We start from the raw sequence: 19014 nt of genomic DNA on the forward strand, positions 1-19014 counted from the left end.
CTGCAGATGCACTTGCGAACAGTATTGAGACTACCTGCTACCACGTCTAAAGTTAGGAGATGGCGTCAATTCGCAAAAATAGTTTAGTAGAACTTGTTGTTGGGCGAGTTGGTAGGTATTAGCGAACATTGTTTAACTGCGCGAGCAAACGAACCACAAAGACAGCGAGGGACAAGGACGGGCGCAGTCCGTCCTTGTCCCTCGCTGTCTTTGTGGTTCGTTTGCTCGCGCAGTTAAACAATGTTCGCAAAAATAAATGCCATGTCCTCCAGCCTTCGTGGGCGAGCCAGTTAGCCTGCCGGACGCAGCACTCCTGCCGGGGCTTATGTAGGGCGTCTTTTATTGATTGCGGTTTCGTGTGAACGAAGACGATCTGTCACCACTGTACGTATATTTAGCTGCACGCAATTAGTGCGCGCGTGTAGCACTGAGGTATCCTACAAATTCTAGATCCTTGAAAGCTTACCGTATATATGACAATCAGTGGACCTTACAACGAGTTCGTACACAAGGGATAGATAGTGACAACTAATGTTAGAGACGACGGCCGACCAAAGGCAAGGAGTTATTATATAAAAAAAAAAGTGAGTTCGGCTCATTGAGACCATGCAGCGTGCAAGGCACAAGCGCACGGGGAGAAAACACGCTGCTGTCTGCAACATGTAAATGTACCATTCTGGTAAGGAGAAGCACCTATTGTTTCTCGTCTAAAGAAGTGATCGATGCCTGGTCCCGAGACACACTTACGTTGTCCGGTCCGTCTAGCGTCTCGGGAAAGCGCTCGACGATGTAATTGAGCACGTCCGTGTGTCCGTGCAGGACGGCGAGGTGCAGGGGGCTGGCGCCTAGGCGGTCGCGGCTGAGCGCGAAGCGTTTGCGAGTCAGCACCTGGCGAACCTGCGCCATGTTGCCGCTCACCACCGCCTCGTGCACCGTCCGGATGCGATCCTGCGAGCAGACGAGCACGCAGCGAATGAGAAGTGGAGACGAGTGGCCTCCTTGTGCACCCCGCTCCGCAGCAGGAGGCCCGACGTATACCGGTGAACGCAGACAAAAGCGTCAGCGTACCAAACGCAATTTGCCGTAAAATTTTCAGGAAATGCGTTGCTCAAAGCGTGACGGAATCTGTAAGAAAAATAGTGTAGTTTGTGTGTGTGTGTGTGTGTGTGTGTGTGATAGATAGATAGATAGATAGATAGATAGATAGATAGATAGATAGATAGATAGATAGATAGATAGATAGATAGATAGATAGATAGATAGATAGATAGATAGATAGATAGATAGATAGATAGATAGATAGATAGATAGATAGATAGATAGATAGATAGACAGATAGATAGATAGATAGATAGATAGATAGATAGATAGATAGATAGATAGATAGATAGATAGAGGGAGAGGGACGTTAGTCGGGTTGCCCCTGGTTTGGTATACACTACGCTGGCGAACGGGCAAGCGGGAAGCACAAAAAAAGTACGTAAAAGGAAAAAAGAAAGGAATATAGCAATGGATGCATGCGTATCCAAAACACCGTTCACCATGCATTCAAAGAAGGTCGCGTAGTCTATTCGTATATAAAAAGTGCAGCAGGGCTCTGGTGAACTTCCGTGCGGATGACGTTCAAATTCACGGTCTCAATATCTTTAAATTTGTGAACGATCTGTCGCCCAGTCGGCTTAGAGCCGCACACGGAGTCTGCCTTTCGTCATCAAAAGAAGGGCAGTAGATGAGGATACGTGGCTGGGGACCTCGGTCGCAATCACAAAAGTTGCGCGATACACGAGATATGTCAACATTGGGTAAGTACGCCGTTAAACAAATCCGTACACTGCGGTCAAAGTTACAGGAGTCACGCTGCCACTGAGAAAGGAAAGCCAGGAGGTGGGCTCGTTCCCTTTGTCATTGTGACGCATTGCACGCCGCTAGTCAAAGCGTGGTCCGTTTGCCCAACTGCTATATATCGTGTGCGGGAGGAATAGTGGTGAAAAGTTGACAAACACTTCCCTTGGTACTTCTCCCCGATTGGCTTACGCTATCTGTAGTTTTGACTGCACTGCACTGATTTGGTAAGATGTAGTAAAGGCGACGTACCAGGTTTTAAAAAAAAGAAAACGGCTTAGTCGATTCGGTAGTGCCTAATAGCATTTCTTAGGATACAGGAGTGCGCCAAACTGGGCTGACTGGCACAACATTAAGGCGGGAAGAAACAGCGCTAAAGACGGGAAAGTGAAAGCACGACAGACAAGGTGCAGGACAGTCACAGGGCCTTGTCTGCCGTTCTCTCCACCGTTAGTTCCCGTTCTCTCAAGATACATTTTTTTAAAATTTTTGTTGCTCATGTTATTCATCTTGTAATGAACTCAGCCGCTTACGAGATAGAGAAGAAACAGCCAAGTAACGCGACATCCCAGCGACCGCAGAAAACCACGCAATTGACTCTTGCGTCAGTCCATGACCAAGCGTTCATTTGTCCCTGGTGGAAACCCGGTTGCTCTCGCGCGGTCATATGCAGTACCCACCATGTAGGCGGGAACGAGTCCCAGGAACTCTTGGACTTGCTTATCTTCGGACGTCTTGTTGAGTAGCCGCTCCCCCTGGCCCGCGATGACCACGTGCTCCAGGCGCAGCAAATCGCCTTCCTTGATCCAAACGTCGATGAGCTCATTCAATCGATCTGAAACGGCACGTCTGCACCTCGTTTTGCGCCAGCACCATAAGCATAAGCTCAGCTATCTCAACATATCTGCAGCCTGGCGACTCGGATGGTCCGGGAAGCATTTTACAGAAAGGAAGCGAGGCAAGCAAAACATTTTACCGTAACTTTTTACAAAAGCAAAAGTCTTAATTTTTTTTTTACAATAGCACTGACTGACCGTAAGCGCCAAATACCTATTATTCTTGTACTTTTAGTAAGAAATTATGCTGAAGGGCGCAGTTCTGCGCCCTCTGAACTTAGTTTGGGCAGAGAGAGAGAGAGAGAGAGAGAAATTTACAATGGTCGGGATGCAGCCAGAGAAAGAATGTTAAAATGGCAGCTCCACAGAAATAGTGGCACGTTTGCGGTTGGCAAAGTGAACGCTCGGTGTTGAAATATTTGACAAGCACTTGCTGCTTCAGAGATTCCAGTACAGTCATTTGGCACAGCTGCGCAGTGCTCGCCCTAGGTAAAGGCTACACCTTAATAGACCTTGACTTTGAACGGTTTCTGTAATGGTAACTTAGTGGGACTACACGAACATGCTGGAAAGAAAGAGTGGTACGTAGGCGGAATACATGACATAATCGCCTTGTCGGTTAAAACTACTGTTCCAGCGGTGGGTCAGGTGATAGGCATTTTCAGTGAAGACTGTTGCACATATACGGTTGGCTGCGGAACAATAATTTAACGACGCCGTTGGACATAGTGCTGACTTCCGAAACGGCTTTAATTAGGAGCTTCTTTTTGTTTTGTTTTTCAATTGTCCGGAGGCGCGGTAGTCGGAATACAAATATCCGTGCTGAATACTCAGCTTTCACGCTGCAGAAACGACGCGTTCAACGAAGACTCATTCTACGCGTTTCGCACTGCCGTTGTTCTGTGACCTGCGACGCTTTCTATACAGAATAACCAGTTAATATTTTACAACTACAACTTGTGAACGCAATGCTACGTCAAATCACGCACTATCTGTGCACATTTGTGCTACCAGCATAATACGCATAAATATACGTTTGGTCGCGAACATAAGTAATTCGCTGTGGTCGCTGCTCGCAGAAACGGGTCACTCCGCTCGTTCGGTTATAAACAGCGTCAGATCTGCAACGCATTCCGCGTAATAAATACGTCACATTTTGCGACATAACAGCATGAGACTTACTGTTACACCGAATTACATGACGCTTTATCTCTATGTCGTACGTGACACACTGATACCCGTTGGGCGCGCATGCAAGCAGTGAGAGAAATCTCTCTAGCCTTGGTAGGTAGCGTTGTCTGCTGTGTTACGGCGGATGAGGGATATGGTCGAAGATTTTTCATCAGCCCCGCCACACATGGCTGACATTGCTGCCGCGTAAGGGTTACACGAATAAAAGAAACTGTCACACTGTCACTTATGTCTGTGTCGGCAGTGGTTTATCGCTTGGAATATGGGAAGGAAAGCGCAGGGAACACAGGTCACGATTCTTCTCACACAGTCTCCTGGTCAGTAAAAAATAACTGCAGGCCCCAAGCACTGCGAGAATCGTTGTAAGCTAAACTCCGGTGAGCCGACAAAACAGTACACTCCGAAAAAAAAAATCACCACTTCGAGCGTGTGTGCGATGACAGGAGCAATGTGACAACAACTTCGATAGTAATGACGGCTATGGTGACGGCATGACGAATTAATTTATTGTACTCCGGTAAAGACAAGGTACAAGCTGTTATAACTTCGGCCAATGCACAAAGCGATAAAATTTCACATGGCGTTGCAAAGCTCCAGCTGCCATTGGGAAAGGAAGGGGTAAAGTATGCCGACCCCGAAGGCGGGTGCAGTGTTCGAAAGTGTCATTCTTCTACTAAGAAAGGATGAGGGAAACTGGCGCGCTGTCGCTTTTATGAGCAACTGGTGAGCAAAGAACAGTGGTAACAGTGACAACTTTCATTAAAACATCCATCTTTTATAGTGAAAAGTTACCTATGCCTGCAAAAATTCCGGCTCACATTGTTCGCATTGTTAATGCACAGCGCGAAGCTATAGATGCGTCATCAGGCGCGTACGGAAGGAGACAAGGTAAGACGTCACAATGAAACATACTATCACAACGCAACCAGCTGCGGCGCGAAATCTACACCCCAGCGACGACAAAGGAAACCCAAGGATGTAGCTAACGAATGTTCCGCACTTAATGTGTCCCAGTGGTTCAAGAGATGACGCATGACATCACCAAAATGTGACGAGACAACAAGGGTGCCAAGGGTGTCTGTTGTCTCGACGCTTCCCATGGAAAGTGGTTGACCACACCTTCTACATTCGGACGTTCGTATACGGCAATTACCATGCCTTGGGAAGACTGGCAAAAAACAGAGCTTTCAAGATCATTATTTGAACCGACAAAGGCTGTCTGTCACTTAGAAATGACGCTTATAGGTAGCACTCTTTCTTTCCAGATAGGAGCCTCAGTTTGATTTGGGCAACACTTATACAGGTGCTCAGGTTGTTACCGATAAAAGAACGATTTAGCATAACGTTACCGCTATGCTGTTATCGATACCATTCCTACCACGTATACGAATTCACACAGTAAGAAAAATGGTGCTCGTAAGAGTGTGAGCAGGCGTGCGCTTCTAGGCGTAATTCGATTGGACGCGGTAAGCGTGATTTCATTTACTACCTTTCTAATGAAGGCCGACGACAGTGGGTTTTGAATTTCTGCACACGAGTCTTAGCTATGAAGGGAATGCACGTATGGCTGAACTTCCCCTGGTTAAAAAAAGCTCTGAGGTGCTATGCAGGATACACCCGGGTTTATCGCTCGCCTGATATTGCTCGGGGGCAGTCAGCGAATAAAGATTGCGGGGAACGGGCGGAGGAAGCAGACAATAAAATGTCGAGATGGTGTCGACACGGAGTGCAGCCTGCGCACGCCGCTTCCTCATTTCAAACACAGCAAATAGGGCGATGTTACGCACCAGCGCCGCTTGTTGATATCAATGGAATATCGCAATACAGGGAGTGTCCCGTTATTTACCTACATTCTCGGCGCAAGACGCTTACCACGCCTTTCTGGGACGCGTCACGGGCGTGCCTCTTCTTTCGCACATTACGGGTGCGATCTTGTACGCGTTCCAAAATAGAACGGAGGCGGTTCGTTCTTTTCGTCACGAAATAGGCGGTATGTTCCGTTCCGTTCGTCCGATAGCAGACGACACGGAATGATCGACAGCAGATATCACGTCACAATTGACGTCATGGCGTTCGGCAAGGTTCAAACTGACGAATCGTATTTGGCTCGTTGGAACGAACCGCCTCCGTTCTATTTTGGAACGCGTACAAGATCGCACCCTATCTGTCTATCCATCATCGTATGCGAACAATGCAGACGTGGAACATTCTCACGCCAACCCTTTCCTTTCTTTCGAATACGTTAAAAGGCAAATTTTTTCCATAAGCTACCTGGACAGGGGATGTACTGTGTGGAACTACACACAGATGAAAGAAGGCACGAACGGTTTGACAACGTGACTTTTTCGGCTTCCCATGAGCTCATACCCAAGTGATTATAACCCAACAGCGAATCTAGTTAAGCCAATGAAGCTGGAAACGTGCCAAGGTTAGATTTTATGTCTTGATACCATTAGCTCATTCTTCTGAGGGCGTCGCCAGAGCTCGCGCAGAGCCAAAACTTTGCCAAACTCAGGCCTTCCTGCATAGCGCCCCCAACTAATTACCGTGCAGTTTGCGTTTCGGGTAGAGCTGGCAAGCCTTTACAACAACTAATATTATTAGGTTCCAAGCCATAAAACAGACACAACGTGTTTCCAAGCAAAGCCGCAAACAACCAGCGGAAATTGTGAACACGTGAACTTGCGTTCGCTGAACAAATGTTTTTCACTAGGCCCTCACAGGAGTGCAGTGAAAGCCAGCTATTACTGCGAGAAAATAGAGATAAGACACAGGAACTATCGAAACCTAGCCCTCATATTTAGCGCCTAAGTGTAAGTCTGCCCGTAACTGGCTTGACACGCAGCGTCAGTGCAGGAATGGCGACGCGCATATAGTTATGTTGAAAACACAATGTGAAGATCACAAGCAATGGGCGTGTTTAGTGCTGGGGCTGCAGCGTTGCAGCAAACGCTTACCGAGAAGGAACAGTATAAGGATACCCGTCCTGTCAATGCAAGGACAGAATGATAGAGATGGCAACAAGGCATAGTGCAGCGTGCGCACGCATGATATCTTTTTTTTTGCGGTCTCTTAAAGGTGTGACAGGTAACGTAGAGTGAACTAAAGGGAGAATGAAATTGTGACTCAGCTCAAATGACAGCTGCCATACCGGGGCAAAAGCGACGCGAGAGAGTGAATGGTGAGTGACGATGGAGTATGCGAAAAGCACGGCGGGAGTGTGGTCAGGCACAGAGGTGATATGTCGCATAGGTGTCGCAGTGGTTCGCGAGTGAGTGTCGCACTCCCGCTTGCAAGGACTCTCGTTCACAGGCCAGTGTTGGTGGATGAAACGAGGTGTTTGTGGTGTCTGAACAGCGGTACCGATGAAGTGCTCCCGGGGATGTCTGAACATGCGCACGGCGTGTCTGCCAAGAAGCTGGGTGCGCACGCGTCAGCTCCGAACACTGTATGCATACTCACCGAGTTGCGCCGACGTGTTACTTGACACTTTAATCCCCTTATTGTTCGGGCGCTTTCCCGCGCTTCTCTGGCGTGGCTCTCCCGGTTCCGGCTTCTCGTGAGAGTTGGTCGACACCTGTGGCTTTGACTTCGCCGCTTTATTGAGTGCGTCGTCCCTGTCGACACCGACCTGTTCTTTTGGTGCCACTTCTTTGGTAGGCTTAGTTGCGACAGATGCAACTGAACTGTTCGACACTGCTTCTTGTTCTTCGGATTGCTCTTGCGAATCCATTTGGTCTTCTTTTGCATGAATACTCGCTTCTTGTTCGTTTTTGACGCCTTTGTCCTGCTCAGAGGCGCCTGACGTTTGGCCCGAGCTTTGAACGTCATGTCCGTGTTGTTTCATTGCTTCACTTCGCGTGACGATTGAGGGATTTTCTTCCGCCCCTTCAGGAGCGCGAGTAGCTGTCGTGTCTTCATTGGTAACTTGACTGCCTACTGAGCCTTGAGCTTGCAACACTTCTTCCTTGGTTGCATCGAAAGCAGCGACACTCAGACTTTTTTGCGACTGTGCAGCACTGCGATCTCTAATTTCTTGCTCTGTTCGGATTGTTGTTCCACTTTCCTGCTCTTTCTCCCCTTCGTGTTCATCTTCTCGGTCAGCCTCTTTCTCGGTCAGCTTGTGTAGAGCATCTGCATCACCTTGATGGTCATGACTACTGCTCGTCAATATGGTAGGATTGTCACTGGAGCCCTTTGCTGCCGGTCTTGCGCCATCTTCATCTCCTTTTCTCTGTTCTGTGCCCGATTTGCCCGTGACAAGTGGGGCTACGGAGTTAGCTCTTGAAGCTTTATTCATACTACTGGTCATTGTCCTCGTATCAGAGGAACCCTGTTTAGTGCTCTTCGACACATTCTTTTCATCGATATTCAAAGAATGTCTAGATGAGGTCTTAGACAAGTGCTCCTTCATGGACGCCATACTGCTGCTTCTTCGAGGGTTCTGCATTCCGTTCTTCTTTGCTTCTTTTGCACCTACGGGCTTAACAGCTGGCTTTTGATCCGGCACAAGCTTTGATTTCTTGCCGAGCTTGCTGGATGGTGAATTGTTGGTATCCTCATTCGCTCCTTGATCAACTTTCTTCACAGTTTCTAAAGGTTTTCTATCTTCACTCTCATTACTGCCCTTTTGGTCCTTAGAATCAGCACCATCGACTTCTATGGCTGCGTTCTCGATACCTCCTGTCATCGCTTCGCTAGAAGTTATGGCCTTGTGCATCTCATTCTGAGTTTCGCCATGGGCGATGACGTGGTCGTTGCTTTTGTCAAGCTCAAGCGTCATATCATTTGACTTGGTTAAAACTGCAGTGCCATTTGTTCGGTCACTGCTCTGATCCTCTTTTGTATCCGCCTGGGTCTCTGAATTACCCTTATCGACAAAAGTATTATCTGAAGAATTAGCATTGTGATCATTCTTGAGCACATTTTTCGAAAGACCCGGGCCGTTGAGAACCAAAGCACTGTCCGGCTTCAGCTGTCCAGAAACAGGATCGTTTTCTTCTTCATTTGAGTTGCTTGCCTGCTGATCGCGCATGACTTTACTAGCTTGGCTCTTGTCGCTTTCGCATTGCGTATAACTGTCCTGATTTTTAACATCGGTTTGAGTCTTACCGCCGCCAGCAGAGCCTCCACACTTTCCTCCAAGACCGCTCTCTCCTGTAGACGATTCCTTTTTTATGTTTTCTACGTTAGGGTTTTCCCTACCATTCATGCTGTTTGTAGAGCCATCCGATTGGTCAGCCGGAGTAGCAGGTTTTTCGGCACCACTTTTCGCTTTGGCGTCTACAACACTCTTCATTTCAGGAGTGACGCCTCCGCTTCTCGAATCCTTGAGGGGTTCCACGTGTTCCATGGCGTGAGGCGCCGCGTCATTTTCTGGTAGCCCTTGAAGTTCCTTAAAGGGTACAGGTACCTTTAATTGTTTGGACTCATCGGTTCCATTTGTGAGGCTAGTATTGGCTTTGCTACATTCTTTACTTGCATCTTCAATTACTGCGTCGCTTTTGTTGCCCGCGCTGTGATCAACCTCGCTCTGACTCATTTTCTGATGGTATTCTTCTGCAGGTAAGTCACCGGCAACGTCGCCATTCTGAACTTGACGCGCGACGTCAGCAGTCGCCCCTTGGCCGACGTGGCTTTCACCATTAGCACTTGTTTCGCTTACTGCATTTTTCGAAGGAAGCGCTACGCCTTCATCCATTGCGACAATTTTACGCTGCTCACTCGACTCTATACTCTTTGCATCCTCGCCATTTTTCTCCCCACCGATCTCTTCGACGCCCGCACCAACCATCCCTCTTTTGGCGACTTCAGTTTCAGCGTCACCAGAAGCACGCTGCCCTCCTTTGATTAGACCGGAACTGTTCACTCTATGAACACCACCATCGTCGGGAGAGACAGTGACGACAGTGGGCGGGGAATCAGAAGAGGAGGAGGAGGAGGAGGATGCATCAACAGCGCCTTCTCCCGACAACTCTTGCTGGTCACTACGACCGTCCTTCGGGAGGGCGCTGGCGGCCTCTGCGTTCGGCGCTCGGCCATCGATAACGGCTCCGAGCATCGCACCCTCGAGCACCGCGTCTTTGGCCGCGGCAGCACCGTTCTCTGAGGAAGCCGACGCTGGAGTAGCAGAGTCCTTACCTCCTCCGTCGCTCGAGCCACTCTGGCCAGATTCGTTACCGCCGGGCTCAGTTGCCTCTTCGTTCGTGGCGCCGGCCCGTTCGGCGCTTACGCCGTCGGCAGCGTCGCCGGCTGCTCCGAGCGCGCCTTTGTCGGCGGGCACCGTTATGGTCTCGAGCTCGGTGCTATGCGCGGCTGTTTCGACGGCGGCCGCCTTCGTGTCCTGAACTGAGGACGAGCGCTCTCGCGACGTGTCGTGCGTGGACGCCGTGGATCTTGACCGCCGTTTTCGGCTGTTCTTTAGGTAGTACTCCGCAGTCTTCCCTTTCTAGAAGAATAAACAAAGAAAGAGCGACAGTTAGAAAGACCGGCGATGGTGTGGCAAATCATACTCGTTCCGTTTAGAGCCATTAAGGCACACGAATTTACAAGGCGCGTACACGAATTGTTGCTTATGTTTATCTAACATGAATAGGCAGAAATTTTATGAGAACATATGTATCGTTTTTTGATTTACCTACTAGCTTTCGCGCTTTTAGGTATAGGCTGTATTTGAAGACCTGCACTCATTAGGGTACTTCTTCCCTATCACGATGATGATGGTCATCGTCATCACGTTCACGAGAGTTACATATGCCGCTGTTAACCTTTGGGCGTAATGAATCAGTACAGGGTTAAAATTTGGTCGTTAGGTTTGACAGAGCGATATGTATACAGTCATGTGCGGCAGGCTTAAATATTCAGTGAAATTTGGAAGAATTAAACGACTAAGTATGAAACATTGCAAGTCTCTTCGCCGTGACGTATTCACTATTCAACCATAGGGAGAGCCAGAAAGGTGCGCCAATATTGTAATTCTTCACCTGGTCCAGTGCCTTGGGGTCGGCTCCACTATCCACGAGGAACTTGTACATTTCGTGATCCCTTCGAAGTGCCGCTAAATGCAATGGGTTCCGGCCATGCTGAGAAAAGACAAAAAAAAAGGCGTTAGCCATTGCGTGTAACTGAAAATACGAGCAAACAAACAAGACACACAAAACAAAAAATTGTGAGTTTCATAACTGCAACCTGCAAACGAAGTGTCCAGTGGGTGACGGCCGGACCTGCTTTTCGCGTGTGCTGTCGTTCACCGACGTAACATTACTCGGGCTAATTTAGCACCACATCTAGCATAACACTTGTTACTCACATGGTTGGTTCGTACGACTATACGTTAAAGCCACAACCATAGCGTACCAACTTGCCCTGGCTTTCGCTTTCAGTTTACGAAAGCGAAGAAAGAAATATAGAAGGAAAGCAAGGAAGAGGAAAAAAGGAAAGTAGAACAGGAGGAAGATGGAAGGAAGGAGAAAATAAGGAAACGTTTGCCGAAATGCAGGAGCACAACGCAAGCGCGGTACATTTCTTGAAAATTTAAGTTTTCGATAGTGCATTATAGAATTTAGTTCTCGTGCACTCTAGCTCTCGCGATGTCGGCGTAGAAAATAAGCGTCGACATGTTGCTGGCACCAAACCATAAGATAAAGATAATTCTTTGATCGCGAAAAGCTGGGGAAACCGGAGCTTTTAGTTTAGTACGAAATAGGGGGCTCCAGCGCTTACACCGACCGTGACTCTAGCCACACAGGTACAGTGCCGCGTGTGGTTCCGCGTGTCCGTCTTGTGCCATCTCCATTAATGCATTTTGTGCATTTTGTGCGCTTTTCGTTGTTACGCTGGCTGAGGTCGTGCGCAGGGTTTCAGCGAGCGCGTCTGCAGCACCTCAGAGCAAGCAGTATTCATCCGGCCCACGCTCCTGACTTGCATCACTGGATACATCGGCTGTTTCGCCCACAGAGTTTCATGCGATAATTACTTGAGGGAACTCTGGCGCAGTGATCGTTCAGCCAACATGAGAGTGATGGTAAGTACACGGATTTGATTGATGATTGACTTCTTACTAGTGGATTCAGACGTCCTTGTGGCTTTGTTTATTACGCTTTATCTGTCTTTATTGTCCTAAATTTCAAAGCGATATATACTTTTCGCAGTGCAGAATAATCTGCAAACAGGCACAATCGCTACTAAGTACATCGGCCCAACCTGTCGAGGCGACAAATTGAAACGCGCCAAGCGTCTTAACACGCTGGCTTGCCCGCAAGAAATTCATAGGCGCGTTCTATGACGTTTGTCGTTGCGTGCGTCCGTGGCGATTATTTCAATACAGGGCTTATGTGCTAGATGTCCCGTGTTCGAATCCTGCCGTCAGACAACTTTAATAACGTTTTCTTAATAGTTTATTACACAGTAATTTGTTGAAATGACGAATTTAGAAGGTGGCGGAGCCGTTTGAAGCCAGAAGAACGAAGTTTAGGCAAATCCGTGTACCTTTCATAACCCCCATGCTGGCCGAATCGCCCAGGTTGCAGACACTAGCGTCAGAGTTCCTGCTAGTAATTATTGCATGAAACTCTATGTTTTCGCCGGCCCTTGCCTGCAGACCACATGCGACAAATAAACTTGTTTGTATACGTGCGACGCCCCCTTTTGTATTTCTTTTGTGATTTTTATCATTACTCAGGGCAGCATTTCGAACAATAAATAAACAACCGCTTGACGAATCGAATGAAGGCGGTGCAGACGGCGGCACATATCAAGGAAGGCTTATGGATGGAGGGATAGATGCTAGGAGCGTCCCCTCTAGAACAGGGTGGTGGGTTGAGACACCAAGCTCTTGTTATTATATTGCCTAATGCCTTACCTGTGTAGAAAAAAATACAACGAAAGTAAAAATAAAAAATAAACCATGATGAATTCCCATAACCAAACTTTCTGAACCCCTATTGTGAACTTTGTTTTTGTGCGCCTCCGTTTTTTGTCCTTTCCCTACTTTTCTTTCACCAATATTCAAATCGCCTCTTACGAATCTTTATTGCGGAAATGTTTACTTTCTTCCTCACTTTCCTCCTCGCTCTCGCTCAATGCAAGGGCTTCAAGGAGGCCAGAGATGCCTAAATCGACCACTGGGCAGATATTTTCACATTCTAATAAACCATGCTTCACCGCTTCTCTAGCTTTGCCGACGCAAGCACATGCTTCTTCTCCCTTTTTGCATCTCGCTTTATAAGTGCGTGTTGTAAGGCGTCCTGATCTCGTCTCGAAAAGTAAAGAGCTTCCCTTTGAGTTATCCTAACTCGATTCTTTCTTTATTTCATTTTTTCCTCCTAAATAGTTACCCATAGCAGGTTTCTTTTCCATTGTGGCCACCCCCGAGAGTATCTCAGCCTCTCTGATTTTCCGCTTAACGTTCTTTGTTGCCATGTTGCCCACTGTACAGGTCGCATACTTGCTGGTAAGCTTCCTAGTTCTGTTCCTCCACTGGGAATCAATGTTTTTTCTGTACAGATACCTCAACACTCTCCCAGCCCATTTACTTTCTTCCACATTCCTCAGTCGTTCATACTCAATTTTACTGTGAGCTTCCCTCACTTCAAAACTAGTCCAGCCCATATCACCGTGCACAGCTTCATTTGTAGTCTTTCAGAAAGCGCCCATTGCGAGGCGACCCACTGACCTTCGGTTGCCATCGAGTCCTGATTGTACCCCTGATTTCAAGCAAACAAACGCATTTCCAAATGTAAGTCTTGGAACCATTGCACCTTTCCACATACGCCGCAGCACCTCGTACTTATTGTGTCCCCAAAGTGCTCTGTGTTTCATTAGGGCCGCATTTCTCTTCCCCTTTACTGTTATTGTTTTTTTCGTTGTTTCCATATATCTAATGCCTTCGTTTAACCATATCCCAAGGTATTTAAATTACATTATGCGATGCATTTGCTGGCCCTGTACTGACACTGTCTGTACACTGTTTTCATTGAATATCATAACACCCGATTTTTTAACGCTAAATCTCAGACCTAAATTCTCGCCTTCCTGTGCACAGATATTAGCCAGACGTTGCATATCACTTGGTTGTTAGCTAGCAACACGATGTCGTCCGCATAAAACAAACCTGGAAGCTGCTGCTCCACTACTGTACCTGCCTGTCTGTACGAGAGATTAAACCCGATATTACTTCCCTCTAGCGCCCTTTCCATCCTCACTATGTACAACACAAAACCTTAAAAGGCGCCTCAAGCGGGAGACTATAACCGATACAGCCTGCGTAGCAACGCTCCGTGACGCTGTGATCGCACGCTGGACTCGGTAAATGGAACCCTATTAGCTCGTGTAGTTGCGGGTACGTTAACTGCTCAATGGGTTCAGTGTTCTTAGAATAAGAAGCAAACAAGTTGGATACCGGCGGACGTAGTTACGTATTCCCCATTAGTCATACATATTCGTTGCTTTACAATGGCTCTCATTAAAACTACGGTTGCGTTTGCAAATAACGGATTTAACGCATTTTTTTGAAAGAATAATTGTGATCACCCAACTATAGGCACAAGGCTACGAAGAAAACTCGATACGGATTTTGCCATATTCAGTGTCCCTGCATTGCGAGTTGTCGATTAACGCAGCCTCGCTCAGCGATTTGTTAGCCTCCTGGGTAGCCCAGATGGCAGAGCGACCGCGTCGGAAAGGCGTTGGTCCTGGGTTCAACACCCCCTTCCTCCCCCCCCCCTCGCAAAAAGAACGAAAAAAGAAACAACAGGACACGTATTTCTCCAATTATCTAAGCTTTCTGACATACCCATATGGAGGTTTTCTTTGTAGCCTCATATTGCAGTCGGGTGGACGGCAATGTTTCGCTTTCACGAAGCGTCCTCCACTTCTTGAGCTTCCGCAAAACCGATTTGCCTTGACAGATTTTCGGCTGATTTTCTCAATGCAGATAACAACGTTTCACTTGGTCTCGGCATAGTCTCGGTCTGTGTGGTTCCGCTGTACCCTCCTCTCCGCTTTACTTCCTAGCGCCCTCTACGACGTCGCCACTTTTTTCATCTCTCGCTGCCCGCTGCGTTGGCTCGCATCTTTCGCTGTACTCGTTATCTCGGTTATGCCGAGGAACGCGACGCCGGGGCACGGCGACGCTTGCCACAGGAAGGGGCGCCTAATGAGAGCTGCGCTCTTAAATGTTTGCTCTCTTAAAACGCGCGGTGCGGAAAGTGTAGCGAACAACTTGTCTGCTCACCGGTGCCTTGAGCTTTATGGCGGCCGGGAAGGCATCCAGTATGAGCCTCGCCGCCTCCAGGTTTCGGGCCTCGATTGCGGCGTGCATCGGGTGGCAGCCTAGGTCACTGCGCGCCCGCAGAAGTTGCGGATCCGAGGCAGCCAGTTCCTTGAGCTTTGCCAGGTCGCCACTGCCGATGGCCTCGTGGGTCGCGCTCACTTGGTGCTGGAGGACGGAGGGCGGCGGCAGAAAGTCACACACAGCCGACCCGTGATCGGCTCTCACGCACGAGAGTCAATCACGCAGTCGCTTGTCACATTTGGCAGTACGATGACGACGCATTTAAGACGCGGCTTAGGGTCGGTGAACTCACTCGTGACTCGAATCACTCGCACTCGCATCGATCGATGAGTTATGAGTGACTCCGCCTGAGTCTGCTTTTCACTCGCTAAACTTCATTGTTGTTGCTTTTAATGAGCCTAAGTCAGAGTTAGCCTGAGTCAGAGTGAGCCTGATGAATCAGGTTTCTGGTGAGTCTGAGTGCGAGTGAGACCGGTTGAGCCTGATTCTGGTGACTCTGGGTTAGAGCGAACCCTAGGTTAAATATGTATTTTGTGAGTGAGCCTGAGTGATTTTCGTTTATTTTGCCCGGACGTATGCATAGTGTCGTAGAAAATTATTCCGCGCATTTACATTCATTAGGACTCTGTTGGCTAATCCTAAATTGTTTGGTAATAGAGTCTGGCTACTATTATTGTTTGTTGGCATTCAGATTTTTTTTTATTTGTGGTCTTCGTATTGGTTGTGCTGTTATTTGTAAGAGGCAAAATACCGTGAAGCACTTTGTTCAGGATTTGTGTCCAAAAATACAAAGAACATTCAAATTACAACGATAACGGCGAGCACTCACTTGAATTATCGAATGGTATCGCACAGGTAAAGTGCGTACGCTGTATACACCTGTTGTTTCACCGTACATTCCTGAGTAATTGATGAGTAAATTCGGGGGTGTTACGTGCCAAAACAACGATTTGATTACGAGGTACACCGTAGTGGGAGACTCCGAAATAATTTTGACCACCAGGGGATCTTCAACGTGCCCCTATTGCAAGGGACACGGGCGTTTTTGCATTCCTCCCCCATCGAAATGCGGCAGCCGCTGCCTGGATTCGATCCCGCGACTTCATGTTTAGCAGCGCAACACCATTCCAGCGTAATCATCGGTGCTCGCATACATTCGGTAATGGAACAACACTATATACAGGCTGTCCCAGTTATCATGTATCGCGTTTTTAAAAAAAGATGAGTCATCATACCCGAAGATAACAAAGTGCATACGGTACACAGCAGAGTAGAGCAGCCGCAAGTAATTTCTTTTTCTGGTGTCATCCAATGCATTAATTATTTGCAATTAGCTTACTTTCTTTTATTTATTGCTCGGAATGCCGTGCTGTCAATAAAGAATTTGTAGGAATTTGAAAGTAACTTAAAACTGACATGTTTTCAGTCAGGTACTTCCTTTTCCCGTTTATTTTTTCCGGCCGATATAAAAAAGGCAGGCATGAAATGAAAAAAGTGTCACGTGACTAACCGTCCACCGGCATCAAAAAGCAGAGCCCTCAGACCCGTTCCACAGGAGTTGTTGGCACTCTTTCCTGATCTACTACAAGGCGTCGTGCTGTCACCGGCGGGGCGCGCAAGATGGAGCGCCAGCTATGGCACAAACTGCTATGGCGCTTGTTTGAGGGCGCTGCTTTTTGATGCGGGCGGACGGTTAGTCACGTGATATTTCTCATCTTTAGCGGGCGCTCTTTATAGGTCGAAAAAAAGATAATAAACGGGTAAGAAGTACCTGGCTGAAAGCATGCCAGCTTTAAGTTTCTTTCATTTTCCTAGAAATTATTCATTGACAGCACGGCATTCGGAGCAGCAATAAACAAATGAGCTAATTTCAACTAATTATTAAATTGAATGACATCAACAAAATACTGGCGGCTGCTCTACTCGACTGTGAACAATATGCACTTGGTTATCTTCGTGTAGATTGTCCCATCTTTAAAAAAAAAAGAACGTGAGGTATGATAGCTGAGACACGCTGTGTTATTGACGCGCGCACAATCTGATCAGACGCGCGCCTCACTCGCTAAAGGAGACAACGCAAGAACGCTTTCGGATACTACAGGCGCGTCTTGCGCTGCGAGAAAACATGGTAACAGCGGCAACACAGAGAAAACGAACGTTGCCAAAATGTGAAAGAACGACGCGTGGCAATGTGACTGCCGCAGTTGTTTTCGGCGCAAATCACCGATCCGGTATAAACAATTCTGGCTTATTTCGAAAGCGATATTTACATGTTTTCGTAATATTTGCTCTCCTGTGTTTCAATATGTGTACGCTTCATCCGCGACCGTAGGAGAAAAAAAGAAAATGCTCTAACCGACCTTGAAATGACCAACGTATTGCAAACGCTTTCGGGAATCGGAATTATCGTCGACCGTCGATGGCGTCGCTCGAGAGTGATATGTACACGGATGCGGCAAGGCTGGAACGCGTTCAATTTGGGCCGGATAAATTTAATGATGTTACTCGATGCATACGCCGGTATACAGACTGTTTTAGACCGTTTGGACGCTGCACCACTAGGTAATGCATTTCACGCGCTTGGAAATAGTTAAGTTTTTTGATGATTTGTTCTTTTCTCCCTGAAGTCGACCAAAGTCTCTTCAAGGTGTTTATCGGCGTTGATGAAGCAGGAGGCAGGTTGGAGGTAACAAAACTTGAAGATATATTGTAACGGAAATATTTACACAGTCAAATACACAGTGAGCAAAAGAACACTGATACAAAACACACAAGTAAACAGCGCCTTACTCTTCTACTTTTTCTTAAGTTAGAGCCTAGGACAACTGTCACTACATACGACCAACCGAGTCTCACTGTTCTACCACTAAGTGGTTACGGCCCAGACTAGCGTTGCATCGTACGGAGTCTTACTGTTCTATCAGGTTTAGTGATTACAGCCTAGACTGAGGAACAAGCACCTCGTCTCGGTTGTTATAGGGGAAAGAGACAAAGAAAAAGGGCGGTAGGGTCGTTAGCCCATCCCACGGAAGCAATTGCCAATGAGAGTTGACAGTTTCTTAAGCCACAACCCAAAGGGATGGGCTTACTCTCATAAGTGAATCTATTGGAAAACCACCCTGTTTTCCCTCTTCCCACATCTTCCTCTCCCCCTCCTATTTCCACGTGGTCAGTGACGGCCTCGTCAAACACGCCAGGCATGCATGATTTATTGAGGCCATCTCGCACCTCAGCGGCGTTTCTAGCCAGCAAGGGGGGGCTCGGGCGCTGGTGTCCCAACACCGCGTACCGTAGTCCCCCTCAAGGTTTTTCCTGGTAGAAAACTAATTACCGCTGGCGGCATCCGGACTCGGGTGCTCTTCAAACGACGCCGCGCCCCTCTCTACGGCGCGCACTGCATGTTGCAACACGACACAAAGCGGGCTCTCCCCAGCGCTCAAAACAAGATGCACGTGGCTGCCGTCCGAATGCGAGGGGCGCGAACCCCCCGCTCCGTACGCGCCAGACGTGGTCAACATTGCTAGCAGCTGCGTCTCCAATTAGCAGGGGACTCAAGAGCCGGCGCCACAACGTCGCGTATACAACCGTCCCGCTCGAGCTTTGTCCGCGTGGCCCTATTATGACCATCGGCGGAATGTCAACAAAGCCCGCGCAAAAGCATTTGCTCCGAATCCGTTTTGCGCCTCTGCACCGCGCCCCCCGCGGCGGCGCGCGCCTCGGCTCGTTACCGACACCACGCGGGCCGTCCGACCCCTCACAAACAGAATCGTTTGCCGCCCGAGGCGCTGGGGGGTGGACGCTTCTCCATTCACAAAACGCACGTGCAACTAGCGGCACTTCAAAAGTATATAC

The 19014-nt window shown here is 48.1% G+C and overlaps 1 protein-coding gene across 4 annotated transcripts in view; it reads right to left on the minus strand.

The window, feature by feature from the left end:
* Positions 1-19014, minus strand: part of LOC135896859 (serine/threonine-protein phosphatase 6 regulatory ankyrin repeat subunit B-like) — a 90874-nt gene that overhangs the window by 24834 nt on the left and 47026 nt on the right. For all 4 annotated transcript variants that reach the window (XM_065425366.2, XM_070532260.1, XM_070532262.1 and 1 more), the window contains 5 exons: positions 15103-15306; positions 10853-10951; positions 10011-10317; positions 2523-2677; positions 748-948 (listed from right to left, as the gene is read on the minus strand). In XM_065425366.2, the coding sequence (XP_065281438.1) occupies positions 748-948; positions 2523-2677; positions 10011-10317; positions 10853-10951; positions 15103-15306 (966 nt within the window). The remainder of the gene's footprint in view (positions 1-747; positions 949-2522; positions 2678-10010; positions 10318-10852; positions 10952-15102; positions 15307-19014) is intronic.

The sequence above is a fragment of the Dermacentor albipictus genome, chromosome 1 (genome assembly GCF_038994185.2).
Source record: "Dermacentor albipictus isolate Rhodes 1998 colony chromosome 1, USDA_Dalb.pri_finalv2, whole genome shotgun sequence".
Lineage (NCBI taxonomy): Eukaryota > Metazoa > Arthropoda > Arachnida > Ixodida > Ixodidae > Dermacentor > Dermacentor albipictus.